Source organism: Equus asinus, chromosome 23, assembly GCF_041296235.1.
Source record: "Equus asinus isolate D_3611 breed Donkey chromosome 23, EquAss-T2T_v2, whole genome shotgun sequence".
Lineage (NCBI taxonomy): Eukaryota > Metazoa > Chordata > Mammalia > Perissodactyla > Equidae > Equus > Equus asinus.
The window spans coordinates 66,028,685-66,050,167 of record NC_091812.1 but is presented as its reverse complement, the minus strand read 5'-3'; the positions used below and the strand labels follow the sequence as shown (position 1 = coordinate 66,050,167).

The window sequence follows — 21,483 nt, the reverse complement described above, 5'->3', positions numbered from 1 at the left end:
CGAGCAGGGGAGGGCATGTATGTGAGAGGGCAGAGGGGCGTGGGGTCAGAGCAGGAATGGGGCGAGGAGTAGACAGTGGCGGGAGTGGCTGGACAGAGAAGTCGGAGCCCTGGCCGGGTGAGGACAGGGGGCGCAGCGGCCGCAGTGGCGGATGCCTTACATACAGGGGAGGAGTTCCTCAAACAGGTAGAAATACGAAGGATGGCGGGAGTCAGGTTTCTATTGTTGGAGAAGAGGGTTATGAATGTGGAAAAGGACAAAAGCAAATGAACCCCGTGGTATCAGAGAGGCAGCGGAAGAACTGTCGTGAGCTCATGTTTCTAATCTATACCGATAGATATAGAAATAGAGAAATAAATGTACTTGCACGTGTGTCCACGGAGAGGACCTGGCAGTGCAACTCCCCACGAGCAATGGGCACAAGTAGTGCCCAGATCCTGATCTTGCCATGAAAATGAACCAGCCAGGGCTCCCTCGGGAAGGGGCAGATGGCAGCACCGTGGCGGGGGGGGGCCGGGGGGGAGAGAACCCTGTTATAGTGTTTTGTATCAGAAGGAGGAAGATGCTGAAAGGATAGTGACAATGTGTCACAAGGACACAGAAGCAGCTTGAAGGAGTGCAGAATAAATACAGTAACCAGTTAGAAGCCACTGAGTGAAATAGGAATGGTGACTCCACACCGACCAAAACAGATAAATTAATAGACTGAAAGTTTGATTGGCGACAGGGTATTCATGGAATTTCAAAGCCCCTGGATCCCGGAGTCACCCGACCACAGACCAGGGGGCCTGGGGGGCCGCCCGGTGCACATGGGCTCGTGTGAGTAGCCACTGAAGCTCTGTGGGTCAAACCACATTTCACCAGAATTCACATTTTCTTTGTTGCGGCAGCATAGCCCTAGACTGACTAATATGAAGGGAATCTTAAAATAACAACAAGGCTTATTTAGCAGAGGGATTGGGGACTTGCTGTTTTCTTAATTACTCTCGGAATAAAATAAAAACCTAGTAAGAGCGGGGTGCTGGACGGTTGTCACTGTTTTGTGATTTTATGAATGCAAAGCGCCTGCTGTGCTCCCCAATGTGCCACAACCCGAGACCACCTGAGTGAAGCCACTGGGACCCCCGCCACGGGGTGGCAGCGGCTTCTTCACATGCACAGGGCCCACCTCCCTCTGCTGGCCCTTCAAGGCTGAAAGAATGAATCAACAATCCATGACTCAGGGGATAATTTTAAATGCAGAGGGCTGACTAAATGGTTCTGAAGATGTTGAAAAGACAAAAAAAAGTGTTCCAGACGCCATCTCCAAGGCTGCTCCACCACCCCGCCCCAGCCCTTTCCAGCTGCCACTTCAGGGCCAGCGTCTCCAACGCTCCCCCGGTGCCCAGAGCCCTGCCACGTCTCCCTGTCCCCCAGGTCTCGGCCACCCAGGCCGCTGGTCCTGATTGATGGGTGCACCGTGGGAAGGCACATAGGTGGGTCTACTCGGAAGTAAATTTAGACACAGAACTGTTTTGCATCCTTGTTTCCCTGAGTGATCTGTTCTGCCAAGTTTCCTCTGTTATACTCAGGGACCAACCAATTACCATGAAAATCAGATGAATAAATATTGAAGAGAATGTGTTCATCGTCTATTTTGGTGTCCTCACAGCAAGGAGGCAACATTACATTTTTAATTAAGTGTTTCATTTCCATTTTCTTTTTCAGCTAAAGCTATCCTCCACAGGATCAATTAAACTAGATAATCAGATCCAGCAAAAAGCCCCCAAAAAGAACAGTCAGTAGAGGGGTGACTTAGAAGTTTTCTCAACCATCCTACAAGTTTCTCCTCCAGAATGAAAGCTGTCTGGACAGCACAGCAGGCGTCTGGCCTGCTCGGACCCCTGGCCCCCCGATGTGAGCACAGCTCCATTCCGTCCTCGTCTTCCCCAGTCTCTTCATCCCGGCTCATGCATGTGTGATATATTATTAGTGCTCCAAATCTTTTCTTAATCACCCCGCTTTTGTCTAAAAGGACTGAATGAACAAAAAATTCATCATTTTTCGTCTGTAGGATGGTATAATTTAGGTAAATTTTAACTTTTCATTTTTTAAAAATACCTAAAATTTTCAACCAGAATATTTACATTTTCATAGAATTGTGTGGCTCTTTTCTCTCCTATTTTCTTCTGGATCACAACAACCAAATTAATAGACAGTCTCTGCAAGTACAAGAACTCTGCACGGTTCTGTTTAAAAAACCTCCTTTGTGATTCTGTATCTGCCAGCAGCGCGGAACCCGTGTCGCCTCAGCTGCCTTCCCGGGCTCTCAGCTCCCAACCGGAGAAAGCCCAGGTTGCTCTATGCGCTCACGTGTCGATGCTCCTTGAATACTGACTGTGTGTCGGGCCCTGTCCAGGTGCTGGGGGTCCTGCACTGAAAAAGACTGCTCCCCCCATGAAGTTATAGTCTGGGAGAAGCAATTAGGAAACAAATTAGCAAATAAACAGGTGCTAGTTTGTGATAAGTGCTTTGGGGTAAAAATAAATCAGAGTAAAAAAATAGAAGGTCTCTGGGGGGTTGTGTTTGAGGGGAGGCGCCTGTGATTTGGAGAAAGCCCAGCTCGTTGTAAGAGGTGAGTACGACCCCATAATCCTGATGCCCAGACCAGATGAGCGCCCACAAGCGATGGCAGCAACAACAGTAAGGACGAATTCCACTTACAAACGGTGACTGAAAAAACCCTAAAGAAAATGTTAGGCACCCAAACCCAACAACGTGTTTCAGGATTTCTGTGTCAAGACCAAGCAGGGTTTATGCCAGGACACAACAGTGAAATTCTGCCTGTGTAATTCCCCACATTAACGGACTTAAGAAAAAGAAGTCACAGAATTATCTCAAAAGATGCTGAAGAAGCACTCGATAAAGTTCAGTATGCATACAGGATGAAAGTAATTTGGTAATTAAAATGTACGAATTCCACTAGAGCAGAGATTGCCCTTTTGACTGGTTCACAGACATCACAGGTGCCAGGATTTAGGAGTCATGTGGTACACATTTGTTGAGTAAACGAATGAATGAATGAATGAATGAATGAAGTCCTTTAGGCTGATAAGGACAGTCTGCTAAAAGGGTACATCGTTCTTAATGGAACAACTTCAGTCCCTTTCAGGTTGGGAACAGACAAGTGCGCCCTCTCCTGGCCAGTGCTCCAGGGCGCCCTGGTCGGGGCAGTACGGCGAGGACTGCCAGGACGGGATGGGAAGGCAGGACGCAAGACTGCCTGTGTCTGACCCGGCCGCCCCTCCATGAAAACCACCACAATCAGGAAAATTTCTAGGCACTTGATCACCCCACATTCCTCTCCCTGCAGCAATAACTGTTGAGAAAAAGTAACCAGAAATAACAGGCCACTTACAAGAGAACTAAAACCAGACACTCTAGGAAGTAACCCAGCAGAGGAAACACAGGAACCTTCTGGAGAGAATTTTCAAATTCTAACAAAGGACAGCTCAAAACCAAGTGAGTGGTGACTTATGCCATGTTCATGGATGTGACGATTTAGTATTGAAATGTCAGCTCTCCACCCCCGTTAACCGTAAATCCAATGCAAGTTCTATTAAACCCACCATGTGCTTTTGGTGACTTGATGAACTGAATCTAAAGTCAGAACAAAGAATAAAGGTCTGAAAACAGCTAAGAGAACTTATAACAAGGAGAATCAGAGGAAGGAGTCACACACCAGGTATTAGGACGTTTCAAAGCTGTAAGGAGTCAACGGTGTGGGACTCGTACCAGGAATAAACCGTCAGATCAACAGAACAGAACTGAGAGTCCGAAACAGACCCACGGTCCAGGGGACCTGGTATGTAAAACCATGGCATCAGCGCCACAGAGAAAAGACAAAGTATTTCGTAAACGGTGACAGAAAAAGTGGCTGACTATATGGAGATTTAAAAAATGTTGGGTCCCTGCCTTATATCATCATCTTTCAGTTGGAACTGAAACCTACATGTGAAAGACAAAGCTATAATGCTAACAGGAGAAAATATAGAAGAATTCAGTATGTCTGTGATTTGTAGGTGAGGGAATCTTTGAAAACTCAAAGGCATAAACCATAAAGGGGAAAACTGATGGATTCAGGTACATCCCAAAGAGACTTGGTTCGATGAAGAACGTCACAGACAAAATTATCCAATAGATGAAAAGGTGGGAGAGCACGTATGGAAATTCGAAGGCCGAAAAACTCAGCAAGAAAGCCCCATAAGAAGATCAATGGGGAAAGATCACAAGATAAAATTTACGGGAGAACCTGCTGATGAAGTGCAATCAAAGGGCCGCACAGCAAACAGAACTCAGGATACAGAAAGCATCACTGACAGCGCTCAACACAGGTACCAAGTGGGGAAAAAAGATATGAAATGGGATTTGTGGGACAATAGTATGTCCGTAAATTTCTCAAATGCACAAACACAAAATACATGTTTTCCCCAATGTACATATATGTAAAAAATCCACACAACTAAAGAAGGTGGACCGGAAGGATATACACTACGTAAGTTCATGGGAGTGGGTGCCCAGTGGAGAGGGGACAAGGATGCGCAGAGATGGGTGTCAAGAGATCCGAAGTGTGCGGGCAACTCAGCCTAGACAGCTGAGGCAGCAAATTACCTCATGCAACACTGGTCCCACCCCAGACACACACAGTCAGATGGAGTTCAAGTCCAACTGAAGATCTGGGCTTCATCCTACCCATCAATCAAAAGACGCAGTGTTCTTAACCACCATTGAGATAACTCCACATGCCTCTTTGTTTCACCAGGTGAAGAGGTTAAACAACAATCCCGGAATTTATTCAAGGGTTATGTAAATGTAATTATACTTATTAAACTTAGCAGCTCTTGGACGGTGCCAGGGGGAAGTCAAGTCTATTTATTGATGGGAAGAGGGCATGTTCAGTCAAACCCACAGAACTACTCAGACACAGTCATACCGCCACGAACGGTGAACTCACCATCACGCAGCATCAGTTCTCTGGGTGGGAAAGCCAGAGACTAATTAAGGGGCTTTACTGAGCGCTTCACATTTTATCACCTAAGAAAGAAAACCTCAGTGACCCAACTTCAGAGAGATTTGAGATAAATACTAAAAGCCCAGGAACCCCGTACTTCCTCGTCCACTATGAATGTATTTGGAAGAGAAATCCTCAGTTTCTGTATTTATTTATTTTAAAGGACATGAGAATTAAGGCCTTCGGCCTGGGCCCTGGTGACCTTCCCACCTGTATAAGTCACTCAGGGCCCTGACCGTGGGCTCTGTGGCCCGGCTCTGGGCTGGAAGCGTGAGTCCTCCATGCCGGGGCTCTGGGGTCCTTGAGGAGTGACCGTCAGGACCCCAGCAGGCACGTGTGGGTAAAGGAAGGACAGTGGGGACCGTGTGGTGACCCAGGGGAGGCGGTTAGGGGGCTGGAGTGCAGGAGCCCCCCCACCCCGTGCTCACCGTGCCTTCTGGGTCCACAAGCAGCAGGTGCTTGGCGTGGCCATCATGCATGCCGGTGAGGACAAAGGAGCCGGGGTTGGTGGTGCTCTTCCTGACCAGGAAGTCTCCATCTCTCTTCAGCAGCCCTTCGGCCTCCTTTCTGCTCATCTCTCCTTGGTACCAAGGCTCCGCTTTCAGCTCTTCCAGCATCTTGGCATCCGGGGCCCTGGGGGAGACGGGGCTGATGCACTCCACCGAGGCCGCCTTGCTCAGCACGGGCCCCATGGGCTGGTTCTTGAGAGCATCTTCAAAGGGTTCTGCCAACAAAATTTGCCAGCAACAAGTTAGTCCCAAGGAGAGCAAATGATAAACAGCATAAATTGAGAGATGGAAACACAAAAGCAACTTCTATCAGAAAGAAGAACTGTAGAAAATGACTGGCTGCTCATACAACGACTCATCCCTACAGGGCCCAGATCCTGGCATGACTCTCCTGATGAGTCTGCTCTCCCAGGACAGCTGGGCGCAGTGCCCTGTGCCACGGATCCAAGCACACCCTTCGTCTAGCAGCTCAGAATGCCTTCACTTTTGCACGCCGCAAGAGGCCATGCACATGACACGCCACCCACTTCCTCTGGAACATCAGCCAGCCTCTAACAAATCTGTTCTCTTCTGAATGAAAACCTGCCAAGACCAGAGGAAGTACACAGAGAAAAGACAAGTTGCAAGGCTTTGATTTCATGCAAAACCTAAACCCAACTCATCAAATGTTTATTTCAAAATCTTTGTATCAGGCAAATTTTTAAAAATTTATTTGTGGTGAGGAAGATTGTCGCTGAGCTAACATCTGTGCCAATCTTGCTCCCTTTTGTATGTGGGACGCCATCACAGTGCAGCTTGGTGAGCAGCGTGTAGGTCCATGCCTGGGATCTGAACACGCAAACCCTGGGCTGGCAAAGCAGAGCATGCAAACCCAACCACTATGCCACTGGGCCAGCCCCTCAGGAGAATTTCTTTTTTCTTTTTCCTTCTGGTGAGGAAGACTTGCCCTGAGCTAACATCCATTGCCAATCGTCCTCTTTTCTCTTCTTTTTTCACTTGAGGAAGATTAGTCCTCAGCTAACATTCATGCCAGTCTTGTCTACTTTGTATGCATGATGCCTCCATAGCGTGGTTGATGAGTGGAGTAGGTCCACGCCTGGGATCAGAACCTCCAAACCCGGGCTGCCAAAGCAGAGTGTGCAGAACTTTACCCAATTGGCCCCAGGACTGGCCCCTCAGGTGAATTTTTAGAAGAGAAGAAAACTGACATTTATTGGGTGCCTTCTGTGTGCCCCACCCCAGACAAGGACCTGTGCTCGTTTCCCCGTGGAGCGTGAGTGTCTGAGGTTGAGTGTGACTCCACGCCCTTCAGAGCACGCCTCTCACTGCAGGGCATCAGGGAATGCCAAGGCTGCAGCTCGAACAGCAACAAACATCAGTGGCAGAAGGAGTCGCACGGCATGACTAACTAAATCGCAGTGTTTGACTTGCAGATGAGGTGACGTGTGCAGAAGCACTCTGAGAAATGCACACGGTGCTAGGCAAGTGTAAGGTATTGTGGTGATAGTTTGGGACCACACTGCCAACCTAGGACAATGCAAACACCAAGGAACAGAGACGGTTCTCTCCTGAGCACAACTGCATTCCCAGAGCCCAGCATTACTCCTGGGACACAGGTCACACTCTGTGAATATTCAATGAATGCTGTAAAATAAGGCCAGCTTGTTAAATGCCAGGAGAAGATGGGTGGAAGTGAGGTGAATAAATGAAATCAAAATTAAGTCACTTTGACACTTGTTAAATCATTTGCAGATCTGGAGAGAAAAGGAGGTTAAAATCATTGGCTAAAATTATGTTTGTGGATTTTCTCTTTTTAGCCTAATTTTTTCCTGATTACCTGGAGCAGTTGAAAATTTGTATTATACTGTTTCTGCACCATCACCATCACCACCATCAACATCACTGTCACCATCACCATCATCACCACCAACCACATCACTGTCACCATCACCATCATCACCACCATTATCACCATCATCACTGTCATCACCATCATAATCGTCATCACCACCATTACTATCACATCATCTCCAACACCACAATCACCACCATCACCATCACTGCCATCATCATCACCACATTGTCACCACTATCACCATCACCACCATCATCACTGTCATCACCATCACCATCACTATCATCACCACCATAATAATCCACATTATTATCATCACCATCATCACCACCACTATCATCATCATCACCATAAGCGCCACCATCACCATCAGCACCAACATCACCACCATCATCATCACCATTGCCATCAGCATCACTATCAGCACCATTACCATTACCGTCAGTATCGCTACCACCATCATTATTAGCTACAGTGGTCTAAGATAAACAATACAGAGTGCTGGCTTTATTTTTTTTCCCACATTCTTCAATAGATACTTGCCTCTCCAGGGCCTTTCGACTTTCTGTCTCCCTTTCTCTGGTTTTGGGAGCAGGAGGTGAAATTTAATGGAATAGAAAAGGGGGCTCTGGTTTTCAGTTTTCCCATCTCAAAGCCCAGCCCAATCTAATTCTCCTCAGGCTCTGGGGCCAGGAGTCACTGGTACGTTGACGAAATTAAACAGTGGATATTGACCACAAGCACAGCGACTGAACTGCAGTTGGGAGCCGTCGTTACAACTGCAACAGAGGCTCCGAGAGCCAGCACTTTGCGCTGCATCTTGGGAAAGTCACTTCCTACCTCGTAGGCTACTTCCACTTATTTTAACAAGAAGAGATTGGATTGGATGATCTTTAAGGTGCTGCGGGGGAATGAGATTTTGCAGTTTTTCTGCTCCGGTGATTTCTGTATGTCAGAATGGGAGTCAGCGGCTGGGAAGCCACAGCGGCTGAGGAGAACTGGCCTTTGGTTGTCGTGGTGCCGCCTAACCATCGAAGCGCTCAGCGCTGTCTTCACTGCACGCAACACCACGAACAGCAAGTGCTGGACCAGCGGGATACTCCCTGAGCTCTAGGAGTCTCTGCTTCCTCCTCTGGAGAATAGTAACAGTAATAACAATAATAATAGTGTCCACCTGCAGGACCATTGCTAAAATCCCGTGGAACGAGAAGTGCCCAGCACATGCTAGAAACTCATCAGACGCTAGTCTCCTCCCCCTCCCTCTTCAGCCTGTAAAATTCTCAAGGAATTTGAAAAAGAAATTTTGGAATGTAAAGGTCTTTCTGAGCTCGGGAATCTCCTTCTAAATTCCTGAAGAACAATTCCCACTTTCATTAACCAGTTCATGGTTGATTTGATTTTCTCAGTCTATACAACAAGCAGAAGGTTCATAATACACATCACTCTCTGTTGCTATCCACAGGAGCTCCGAGTCACTCTTCCTACCATGATTTATTTTCCATCAGAGCACTTGTCCCACCTGGTAACCCCCAGTGGTTATTTAAGCTCCATGGGAAGAGGGACTTTGTCTATTTAGTTTTCCTGTGTATCCCCAGTAAGTAGAATACACGCAAGGTCTGTGCTCAGTGGAGAAGAATAGGGTGAGAAAGAGAGAGAAAGTGAGAGGGAGAACGAGTGTGTGCATGCACACCGGGGCGGGGGGGGTGCAGTTTCTGGCTTATGTGTTGGTCTTGCTCAACAGACTGGGGGCTCTGTGAAGATGGGGGCCTGGCCACTTCATCTTGGCATCCTTAGCGCCTGATACAGTATTTGGCACACGATAGCCAATTAATATTTAAATAAATAAATAAATAAATGCATTTATTTATGTGTATCATTTGTCTCAACACATGTGCAGATCTGCAAGAGGAAAGTCAGTTCCCAAAAGGGGGAATTGCTTTGCCCCGGACTGCAGAGAGGGTTGTAATCCCAAAGCAGAGGTCGGCCAAGTTCAGAGCCTTGAAAAGCCCAATCGTAACCCAGGAAAGTGCAGCTAGTCATCACCTGAATCAAAACCCCACTAGCAGAAAAGTCAATAATTGCACAGATTTCAAATCAAAGACAGTGTGAAAAGCAACCTCAGCATAGGAGAAAACCAGAGGTGAACAGAAACCCACTCATGTCGAAGAGATCCTTCCTGGGGCTGCTCTCGGCGCTGCTGTCCGGGGTGGGGCCAGGTGGGGCATTCACGTAGGCGGGGGCCTCTCCCATGGGGGCTGCGGGACCTTTGCCTTCCGGCGTGCTGTAGACATCCAAGGACCCTGCAACAAGAAAAGGAGCCCTCTGGTCTCTTCTGACGGTAACGCTGTTGGTGCATCCACAGCTGAGCTGCCCAGTGTTTCATAGAGAAGCTCCTTCAGCCCATGGATGAGAAAATCCTTCTTGCAGATACCCATTGTTAAATCTCCTCTTCGATCCTATCACACGCACTGTTCTGTTCTGGCTAGGACACTTTCCAGTCCTTCCTGTCACACTGGGACCTGCCAGCCCATGACAGAGGGCCCTCGTGATGGTTAGGGGCCTCCCCAAGACTCCGGGCCACCTGAGCAGGCCGGGAGCGAGCCGGCCGCACCTGCGGCAGAAGCTGCCTCGGTCTCCTCATGCCCTTTACAGAGGCCCCGGGAGCCAATACCCCAGCAGGAGAGCGGCAAGCCTTGTTTTAGTTGCTCTCTCTCTTTTTCTCTCAAGAGAAGGTGAACACTTCATAAATTACCTCCATTCCAGCAATGCAACGCAAGTGCCCTGACTGTTTTAGGAAGTTCGGTCTTAATGACCTGAGCCTCCCGTGGAGCCGGCCTTGCTGCCGGCTCATCACAGGAGGCCCAGGGCGGGCTGTGATTGAGAACCCCCCTACACCGCCCAGGGCAGTGCCTGCCCGGGGCTTCCCAACTGGCCCAAGTGTGCAGAGGCTGGGCTGGGGAGTCCCTGCGGTGTTGCCCGAGGTGAGTGAGGGGTGTGGCCCAAGGTCCCCTGCAGATCACTATTGGATTCTCTCTGCGGGAGCCCTGTCTCTAACTCACTTAGACATGTTCTCAAGATCGCCTCTGGGCCGTCACACCTCTGGGGCGAGGTTATGTTTCACACCCTATGGGCGGTGGGGTGTTGAAGCTGGCTCACTCCAGCTCAATCCAGTAGTCAGCTCAGGGCTTTTGAAGCAGCTTTCCCCAGGGCCTGTGGCAGGACTTTTGGCAGCACACCACCGTCCCCGGCCTGTGAGTGTGAGAAGGCAAGTGTCCTGCTACATTCCCTCCCGGGGAGCGCCTCCCACTAAGCCCTGACTGTGTCTGCCGCTCCTGAACGAGGTCTCCTTGTTCCCCAGGCTGCTCCTGGGTCCCGCGTCCTGGCCTGGTGATGGCCATCTGTGCTCACGCGTGTGCCTGTATTGCAGACAAATCCTTCTGTGAAAAAAACTTTACAAACTAAGTTGTAAGAGGAGACGACCAAAAGCACAAAGAATGGCTTCCTGACGACGGCCCCTCCCCAGACAGACGACGCAGGTACCAAGTCAGGGCGGTGGACACACGCCCCAGGGCCGCACCCAGAGCTAGGTTTCATTTTGGGGGAACAGCCGCTAGCAAATTAACAAGGGGCATGCTAATTTGTTCTATGGAAAAGATATGTCTTGCTTTCAAATAAGAACTTGAAATTTATTGAGAGTTATGAGTCTCGAGTTCTAGGCCAAGAACGTGTGTGAGGCTCATCGGGGCCCTGGTGCATCTCTTACAGTGGCTGTCCTTGATCAGGCCGGAATAACTTGAAAATACAAAAAAAGACCTCCTATTTCAATAAATCTGACATATTTTTCAATAAAGTGAACATTTAAAGTAAATAACGTGTCTCCTTCGGTCACCAGCAGTTACAATATGTCTGTGAACACGAGAGTGATCCAAATACATCTTCAGTGTACAGAGAACATAGTGAAAAAGCACCTCGGGAAGCGTTCTGACTTTGGTTCGCTGTTTCCATTCCTGGTGGGAGGTAGAGCCATGCATTTTGTTGACTGGGCAGAGCGGGTGGGTCATCTGCCAGCTGGGGCAGGCAAGACACGGAATTCTCTCACAAGGGGGCAATTCAAATAAATCGTCATCATTTACTCCCTGACACAAAGGACGATAATCCAGGGAGATGCCTTAACGGTAAACCAATAAATGGTTACACTGATATACAGGGAAGCACAAACTGGATCTTCATCCACTTGCCACTCTGTCTCCTTCAGACCCTCAGAGTTAGTAATAACCAAGGGCTCAGAGCTATTGAAAGTTTTGAAAATGTTGGAGGAGGGAAAAGTTTAAAATTAAAAGAAATCCTTAAAATATATACACACATACATACGTGTACATATGCGTACATGCACAGAAATAACTGTCTAGAGAATAGAGACTTATTAGCAGCTAGCGGTAGGTCCTTAGACAGCCATGTCTGAGTGATAGTTAACGTGGGATGCAGGTGCATGCTTGACGGTTTGACAAGATGTGGAGTGTCCCCCATAGGTACCCAGGGCCCGTGAGAGACTTGTGGTGCCCCTGCTGCCACCTCTGACGGGGTAGGTGTCTCCCCCTTCTTCCTGAAGCTGACCCTGGACTGGGGAGGGGGGTGAGGCAAGGAAGGGGAGCTACTGGTTCCTCCTTGGAGCCCCAGGGGCCCAGCCCCGCTGGGGAGCTTAGGGAGGGCAGAGAACACACACAGAGTCCCAACCAACTCCTGCTTGAAATGGGCGCAGGTGCCCCTGGGGAGGTGGAGTCCTCAGGCCCTCCTGCCGGGGAAAAGCCTGCGGTGGAAAGTGTCCGGGGTGCACGAAGGGGTGTGAGCTGGTGCTGGTGCCAGGGAGGCACCAGTTGACGTGGGCCAGTGCCTCCCCCAGCGCCGTGGTTTCTGGCCCTGTGATCGGCTAGAACCTGCAGCTCCTGCCCCACAGCAGGTGTGTCCTGCGGGTCACTCTGCTGCTCCACGGAGGTGGATGGCCCACGGGGGAGCACACAGCATCCTTGTGTCCTGGTGTCGCGTCCCCTCCCCTGACCTCTCACCTTGCCTGACAGCTGTTTGCCGCCAGTCTTCAGCAGTCGGGCCTCCTAAGTGTCTCCCCTGGTAGTAAGTTTGCTCTTTTCCTGAAAACTACAGACACATGTGAATTCACAAAGAGAAAAAATTATCTTCTTGTTTCTCCACCTTTGAAAGCCATGGTGCGATAGAAGGGACCTCACTGGGGGTCGACTGCCTCCCCGATTACACCCAATTTTCCCTTGGTGCCTCATGGTTGGCATTAGGATTTAGGAAGTAAGTTTGTGTGGGTGTGAGGAAGAGGCTGCATCTCATCGAAGCTACACAACCTCCCCCTTGTCTTCACGCCCCCGTTCCCTGAGCGCGACAGTAAACTGTGCTCTCCACATGCAGCCAGGTCCCTCATCAAGCCCCCGACTAAACCCCATTCGAGGGTTTCTGAGAGTCAGAATATACTTCCCACCTGTAATCATCATACCTGGGCGAGTCCACCCAGCCGATCCTCTCTCAGTGTCAGAGGTATTGACATGATTTCAATGTTATTCTACCACTTTTACTGGTGTCAATGTCATTCACATAAAGTAGATGACGTCAAAAAATTCCCTATAAAGATTAGAGATCCCATAACTCTAGAACTAGTCATTGCCTCACTAGAATTTTGAGTTAGAGGGAAAATCAGAGACATGACTAAAGTAGAAAAACTCATAAAATTCTCACCATTTTAAAGGCCTATATCCACTGTCTTTTCAGAGAACCTAAAGCACCCTAGGCCTTTTTAAAGTATTGGACTCTCTTCCCCTCATTAAGATTGCCACATAACAAGGCTTCTTCTAGGCTGGAGCAGGGATGCCCAGGTTTGTAGCTCAGGAATCACATATGATTCCTAGGCATCTGACTAACGCCTGGTGATGTTCAAACAAAAGCCTTTCCTACTGGTCTGCTTTGCGAAATCCGAGGGGACAAAGCTTGTGAGTTACTCCATCAAAGCTTGGACAGAACACCGGCCTGAAAATAAAGTTGAAGAAAATAAAAGGAAATCAAGCTCAGTTTGCCACCATCCAAAGAAAAAGGTATAAGACCTACCTGCGCTGTGTCAGGGGCGTGGGGTCTGGCTTTCAGTCGAGCATCCCCAAAGCCCCCTGGAGGGGCCGTCTTGCTTGGGATGCTGTTGTAGTATGGGTGGTCTGAGCCATCGCCCTCCTCTTCAGTCCAGGGCTCATCCAGACTCTGCATTCTGTTAAAAGAGGATTTTTAAGGGCTTTAGCCAAAAGGAGAGCTTGCAGTCAAAAACAACAAATCTAATATTTGATAGTATTTGTCACTCCAGAAAACAGAGTTTAGTCACTGCCCCCTCAGCCTTTAGGTCTCAGACACATACGAAAAGCAACTGAGTTGTTTGACCAAATATCTCTGCCTTATTTACATTTCTACCCTTTGGAAAATTTCAGGCATATTTGAAATAGGAAAGAACTCTTTTTTAAAAAGTACATTTTAATTAGGAAAGAAAAATTTATATCTAAGGGTAACCAGATCCTCAAGGCACAGAGACATTTCAATAAGTCATGAAATTTGCCCAAAACAAAATCAATGAAAAAAAAGGAGATTTAGTGACATCAGGGAAAATGGCAGAGTAAGGACCTCTCAAAATTTTCTCTTCCAGAAAAGTTAACAAGAAGACTAGTGAAAAACACTTTTCAGGATCAACTTTTCAGAACCCTGGAAATTAACCAGAATCTTGCAGCAACCTGAGGAGTGTTTATTAAAATCCTTGTTGTTTACCAAAACAATAGCTATAAGAACAGCAGCTCTGTGGCATTTTAATTTGCCCTATTTTCATATCCGTGGCAGCCTTGGAAACCAACAGCCCATAATCACAGTGAAAACCAGCAGCCCGACAGCCACACGAGGGGACAAAACAGCCTTGAGTCTCCTTCAAAGTGCCATTCCCATTCTCAGAGGACAGTCACTATATGACCTGTCTGATCACTCCCCAGGAGACCCCACTCCCAAGGCTGTCTTTCTCTGACCTGATTCAGAGCCTGCCCAGGTAATTCTTCCCCAGGGACATCTGTCAAAAACAATTAGAGGCAATTGTTTAATGTCATGGCTCCCTGAGGCAGTGGATAACATTTGGGGCAGAGTAGGCTCATCAAAAGTTTAAAAGGAAAAGCTAGAAAATGGGACGTCCATACAAGCTTTGATAAGTTTCCACCTATTTCCAGAAATCTAGAAGGCCACATGTATGTGTAGGGATGTGTTCATGTCCAAGGAGGTGTCTGCTCACAAAAGATGTGAAAAGGCCCTAGTTCTCACCTTTGGCTCACCTTGAAGCTTTGTACAAGCAGGCAATGAAAGCTAAGGCAGAGTTGTCAACTGCCCAGCTGAGTGTTGAAGGACCACCCCAACACAGAAACAGAGATGCTCAGCAAAGACTGGGAGACTCACTGTTTTCAGGCATTTAAGGAAATCTCTCTCTAATCATTAGCTGTCTAATAAGTGAACTGAGCAGAATTGTCAGTGGTCATATATGACAAAGAATGCAGACTTTATGGATTTAGTTTAGAAAAGACATTAAAACAAACAATCACAACAAACAACAACAACAACAAATCCTGAGGGGAGAAATCTGATTTCCAGAGTTGCCACATTATATTACTTAAAATTTTCAATTTCAACAAAAAATTATGAGACATGCAGAGAAACATGTGTATGGCTCACACACTCAAAAAGCAATCAATAGAAACTGTCCCTGTGGAAACTCAGACTTTGGACTAACTAGACAAAGACTTTCAATTAGCTAATTTAAATATGTTCAAAGAACTTAAGGAGACCATGTACAGAAAACTAAACATAAGAACATTGTCTCACCAAATAGAGAATATCAATATAGAAACAGACATTTTAAAATAACCAAATAGAAATTCTAGCTCTGAGAAGTCTAATAATTGAAATGAAAAATCCATTACTGGGGTTCAACAGCAGGTTTGAGCAGGCAGAGAAACAATGACAGAACTTAAAGATAAGTCAATTAAGATTATCCAATCAGAATAGAAAGAAAAAAAAAGAATTAAGAAAAATAAACAGAGCCTCAGAGACCTATGGGACACCATTAAGCAAACCAACATACACATAATGGAGTCCCAGAAGGAAAAGAGAGACAGAAAGGAGCAGAAAGAACATTTGAAAAAATAATGGCCAAAAACTCCCCAAATTTGATGAAAATTATTGAATTACACATTCAAGAAGCTCATAAAAAAATAAAGAACCCAAGTAGGATAAACTCAAAGAGATTCATACCTAGACACATCATAATCAAACTTTTTAAAGCCAAAGAGAAAGAGAGAACCCTGAAAGCAGCAAGAGAGAAGCAACTCATCATATACAAGAGATCCTCAATATTCACAGCTGATTTCTTGTCAGAAACAACAGACGCCAGAAGGTAGTAGGATGGCATATTCCAAGTACTGAAAGAAAAAGACTATCAAGAACTCTATATCCAGTATAACTATCCTTTTAAAATGAAGCAGAAATAAGACATTCCCACATAAATAAAAACTGAGAAAATTTATGACTAGCAAATCTGCCCTACAAGAAATATTAAAGGAAGTTCTTCAGGCTGAAATGAAAGAACACTAAACTAATACATATCAACATAAAGAAATAGAGAAGAACAATAAAGTTAACTACATAGGTACATATAAAAGACAGTAGAAATATCGTCTTGCCTGTTACTTTTTCCTCCTGTTTGATTTAAAAGACAACTTAAAACAGCAGTGAATGTAAATCTATGTTGATGGACACGTGTATAAAGATGTCGTTTTCATGACAATAATGGCACAATGGAGGGTGGAGGAAGGGACCTACATAGGAGAGGTTTTCGTGTACTATTGAAATTAAACTAGTGTTAATATAAACTAAATTGCTATAAATTAAGATGCTACCTATAATCTCTAGAGCAACCACTAAAAAAATTACTTTACAAAGTAGTAAAAGAAACAATAAGGAAATTAAAATAGTATACTCAAAAATTATTTATTTAGCCCCAAAGAAAGCAGTAATGGAGGAATAAAGGGACAAAAATGACATAAGTCATACAGGAAAAAAATAGCAAAATGGCAGGCAAAAATCCTAACTTACCAACAATTACATTAAATGTAAATACAGTAAGCACTCCAATTAAAAGGCAGAGATTGGTAGAATGGATTTAAAAAAAAAAAAACATGATCTGACTATATGCTTTCTACAACAGATACACTTTTGATTTAAAGATGTGAGTAGGTTGAAAGTAAAAGGATGTAAAAAGATATTCCATGTAAACAGTAACCAAAAGAGAGCTTTACAGCTCTACTAATATCAGATAAAATAGACGTTTAGACAAAAATTGTTACTGGAGACAAATAAAGACATTTCATAATGATAAAAAGGCAATCTATCAAGAAGATGTAACAATTATAAACCTATATGTTCCTCACAACAGATCCTAAAATATATCAAGTGAAATCTGACAGAATCAACAGGAGAAATAGACAGTTCAACGCTAATAATTGGAGACATCAATACCCCACTTTCAATAAAGGATAGAACAACTGGACAGAAGATTGGGAAAGAGAACACAGAACAACACTGTAAACTAATTAGACCTAACAGATACCTATAAAACATGCCACCCAATAACAGCAAGATGCAAATTCTTCTCAAGTGAACATGGAACATTCTCCAAGATAGACCACATATGTTAAGTCATAGAACAAGTTTTAAAATTTTTAAAGGATTGAAATAATACAAAGCATGTTTTGAGACCATAATGGAATCAAAGTAGAAATCAATACCAGAAAGAAATATGGGAAATTCACAATATGTATAAATTAAACAACTTGCTTCTAAATAACCAATGGGTTAAAAAAGAAATCACAAGGGAAAATATTTTGAGATGAATGAAAATAAAAAGAACATAACTAACGTACTTGGGATGAAGCTAAAGCAGTGCTCAGAGGAAAATTTGTAGCTGTAAATGCCTATAGCATAAAAGAAGATCTGAAATCAATGACCTGACCTTCTACCTTAAGATAATAAGAGCAAACTTAACCCAAAGCATAAGGAAGAAAATAATAAATATTACAGTGGAAATAAGTGAAATAGCAGAAAAACAGGAGAGAAAATAAATGAAACCAAGAGTTGGTTCTTGGAAAAATCAACAAAACAGATAAATCTCTAGCTAGACTGAGCAAGAAAAAAGGGAATTACCAAAATTAACAAGGAAAAAGGGACATTACTTCCAACCATCAGAAATAAAAAAGGATTATAAGAGAAGCATTACTAACTGCATGCCAACAAATTAGATAACCTAGATAAAATGGAAAAATTCCTACAAGGACTCAAACTACCAAATTGAATCAAGAAGAAATAGAAAATCTGAATAGAGCTGTCACAGGTAAAAGATATTGAATTAGTAATGAAAAAACTTACATTCTAAGAAAAGCCCAGGATCATATGGCTTCCTGGTGAATTCTATCAAACATCTACAGGGAAATTAACAATTCTTCACAAACTCTTCTAAAAAATAGAAGAGAAGGGAATACTTCCAAACTCAGTCTATAAGGCCAATATTACCCTGATATCAAAACCAAAGATACTGCAAGAAAAAAAAACTGTTGACCAATATCCCTTATGAATGTGCATGGAAAAATTCTCAACAAGATCCTATTAAACCAAATCCAGCAACATATAGAAAGAATTATACACCATGACTAAGTAGGATTTATCCCAGTAATGCAAGGTTGGTTCAACCTCCAAAAATCAACTAACATAGTATATCACATCACTAGAATAAAACAAATACCAAATACTCATCTCAATATACACAGAAAAAGCATTTGACAAAATCCAACCCCTTTGCATGATAAAAACACTAAACAAACTAGGAACAGAAGGGCGTTTTCTCAATCTGTTAATTGGCATCTGCAAAAAGTTCACAGCTAACAACACAATTAATTGCAAAAGACTAGACACTTTCCCCTTAAGATCAGGAAAATGACAAGGATGTCCCCTCTTTCCACTTCTATTCACCATTGTACTGGAGGTTCTAGCCAGGAGAATTAGTTAATACAAAGAAATAAAAGGCATCTAGACTAGAAAGGAAGAAGAAAAACAGTCCCTATTTGCATACGACACAATCTTATATATAGAAAATCCTAAGGAATTCACACACACACACACAAATGATTAGAGCTAATAAATGACATCAGCAGGTTTGCAGGATACAAGATCAATATACAAAATCAACTGTATTTTTATATATTAACAATGAAAAAAACAAAAATAAAATTAAGAAACAATTTCATTTATCATAGTAAGAAAAAGAACAAAATATTTATTATTTTGGCAATACTAATTACCAAAACAAGTGCAAGACTTGCACACTGTAAGTTACAAAACATTGTTAAAAGAAATTAAAATCTCAATAAATGGAAAGACATCCTGTGTTCCTGGATAGGAAGACATTGTTGTTAAGATGGCAACACTCCTCAAATTGGTCTACAGATTCAACACAATTCCTATCAAAATCCAACGCCTTTTTTCGCTAAAATTTATTTAGAAATGCAAGGGGCCCCGAAGAGTCAAAGTAAATCTTGAAGAATAACAAAGGTGGAGGACTCACACTTCCTGATTTCAAACTTACTACAAAGCTACGGTATTCAAGGCTACGAGGTACCGGCATAAGGATGGCTATGTAGATCAATGGAACAGACACGACAGTCCAAAAACAACCCACATTTGATTTGTTTTTCACTGTCTTCTCTAGTTTTGTGTTGAAACTGACATTGGATTTCTGCAAGAAAAATCAGAGGAAAAGTCTTTCAAGGAAAATCAGGCTATAACCAAAAAACCCATTGATTTAAAAGCACTATTTTTGATCTCCAGTTGGAGACAGGTCATGAATCCAGATCACAGAGTCTCTCCCCCAATAATTAATACAATGAAGAAACACTAATTCACAAACAATAAAGCCATCCACTCCCTAGCAAGACAGGAAGGAAGGGGGAGGGTACGCCCAGAAACATGGCACTCAGATATCCTGGGGCGGCTTGGTAGACCCTAACACTGCCACACTCGCTCCACCCTCACCTGTTCCCATCTCCACTCCGACCGCTGTGGCCAAAGAAGCTGACTGCCCCAAATTCTCATACTTCCAGCTCACATGTCCCAGTTGGAGAGAAATGGCCTGAGAGAGTGAGCAGAAAACCCAAGGAGACCTCCTCACAGTAGAAGCTCCTGTCTTCCTGGGCCCTAGCATCTTGGAAGGAACTGGCCAGCGCCCTCCGCAGTCCAGGGTCCCTGGAACAGAGTTGGGAGGCAAAGAGGGGCACAGTGGAGGAGGCAAGGGGGTGCTCTTGTGGCCCAGGCCGTCCCAGCTGGACGGGAGGCACATCCCCCCTGCACCCTCTCTCTCAGACCTGCTCAGTGGACACAAGAAGTCAGACGAGGGGAGATGGATGTCAGGGACCCCCCACAAATGAAGCCAGAGGCAGTCCCCCGTGACTGCTCTGCTTTAGAAATTTCATGCCAATAGCTGCATTTGGAGCTGAAGGTTTTCTCAGTAGAGAAGATCTGTCTACTTCATTGTCTTCCTCCAAAACTTCTTCAAGCTTTGTTATATAGAAACATACACGAACGTCACACCTTGAATACATTCCCGGAGGGCCTCAGGTCAGTTAACTCCCTCCACCCATTTTGTATGTACTGTTTTAGTACATTTACTTGACTTCTACGCAAACTTTCAAACGAGCAGAAAACACAATAATTGATAGAAGAGATACTACACATCTACCACTGAGATTTAAAATTGTTATTTTGCTATATTTGCTTTTTTGTTTTTAAAGAAATAAAATTTGTCAAACTTACTTTGGATGGATAGATATGTGATATTAACAGCAAAACGTTAATGGTCGAATCCAAATGGTGGGTTTGCAGGTGTTCACTGCAAAATCTTTCTGTATATCAGAACATTCTTATTATAAAATGTTAGGGAGGAAATACACCTGACAAACACAGTTAGAGCCCCAGCCCCAGATATCCTAGAGTTGGTGTGTAATATTCCTGCATGTTTTTTTTTTTTATAGTTCACAATTTTTTTTTTATTAATGTTATGATAGATTACAACCTTGTGAGATTTCAGTTGTACATTTTTGTTAGTCATGTTGTGGGTACACCACTCCCCCCTCTGTGCCCTCCCCCCACCCCCCCTTTTTCCCTGGTAACCACCGATCAGATCTCCTTGTCAATATGTTAACTTCCACCTATGAGTGGAGTCATATAGAGTTCGTCTTTCTCTGACTGGCTTATTTTGCTTAACATAATGCCCTCGAGGTCCATCCACGTTGCTGTGAATGGGCCAATTTTGTCTTTTTTACGGCTGAGTAGTATTCCATTGTGTATATATACCACATCTTCTTCATCCAATCATCAGTTTCTGGGCATGTAGGCTGGTTCCACGTCTTGGCTATTGTAAATAATGCTGCGATGAACATAGGGGTGCAAGGGACTCTTGGGATTTCTGATTTCAGGTTCTTAGGATAGATACCCAGTAGTGGGATGACTGGGTCATAGGGTATTTCTATTCTTAACTTTTTGAGGGGTCTCCACGCTGTTTTCCACAGTGGCCGCACCAGTTTTCTTGCATGTTTTTATACTCTTTATACACACACATTTATATGTATATACCTTGTTTGTATGTTTTTAAAATTTCCATAAACCAATCATATCCTTTTTCATTCCATTTAAAGTTTTTTGATATTTGTTCTGGTAATACACACGTATGATGTATTCTTTCTAACGACGATGTCCCATTATATATAAAATTGACACATCTGTTCTCCCTCTGGGGGGTAGCCAGTCCCTGCCACCTTCTAACTCTAACGCTTCATGCACACGCTTGTCTGAGGCTGCAGAAGCTTCTATAACCAGCAAAAAGTGGGCTCTTCACAAGCACCTCCGAACGAATCTCTTAAGAGAAATTTCCCAGTGGATGAGGA

General features: G+C 44.6%; 1 protein-coding gene across 1 annotated transcript in view; it reads right to left on the bottom strand.

Moving 5' to 3' along the window:
* The window catches only part of SHC3 (SHC adaptor protein 3), a 122,350-nt gene that overhangs the window by 7,077 nt on the left and 93,790 nt on the right, over positions 1-21,483 (bottom strand). The window contains exons 8-11 of the mRNA XM_014857729.3: positions 13,535-13,685; positions 12,478-12,565; positions 9,571-9,714; positions 5,479-5,774 (exon numbers count right to left, since the gene is read on the bottom strand). Coding sequence (XP_014713215.3) covers positions 5,479-5,774; positions 9,571-9,714; positions 12,478-12,565; positions 13,535-13,685 — 679 coding nt within the window. The remainder of the gene's footprint in view (positions 1-5,478; positions 5,775-9,570; positions 9,715-12,477; positions 12,566-13,534; positions 13,686-21,483) is intronic.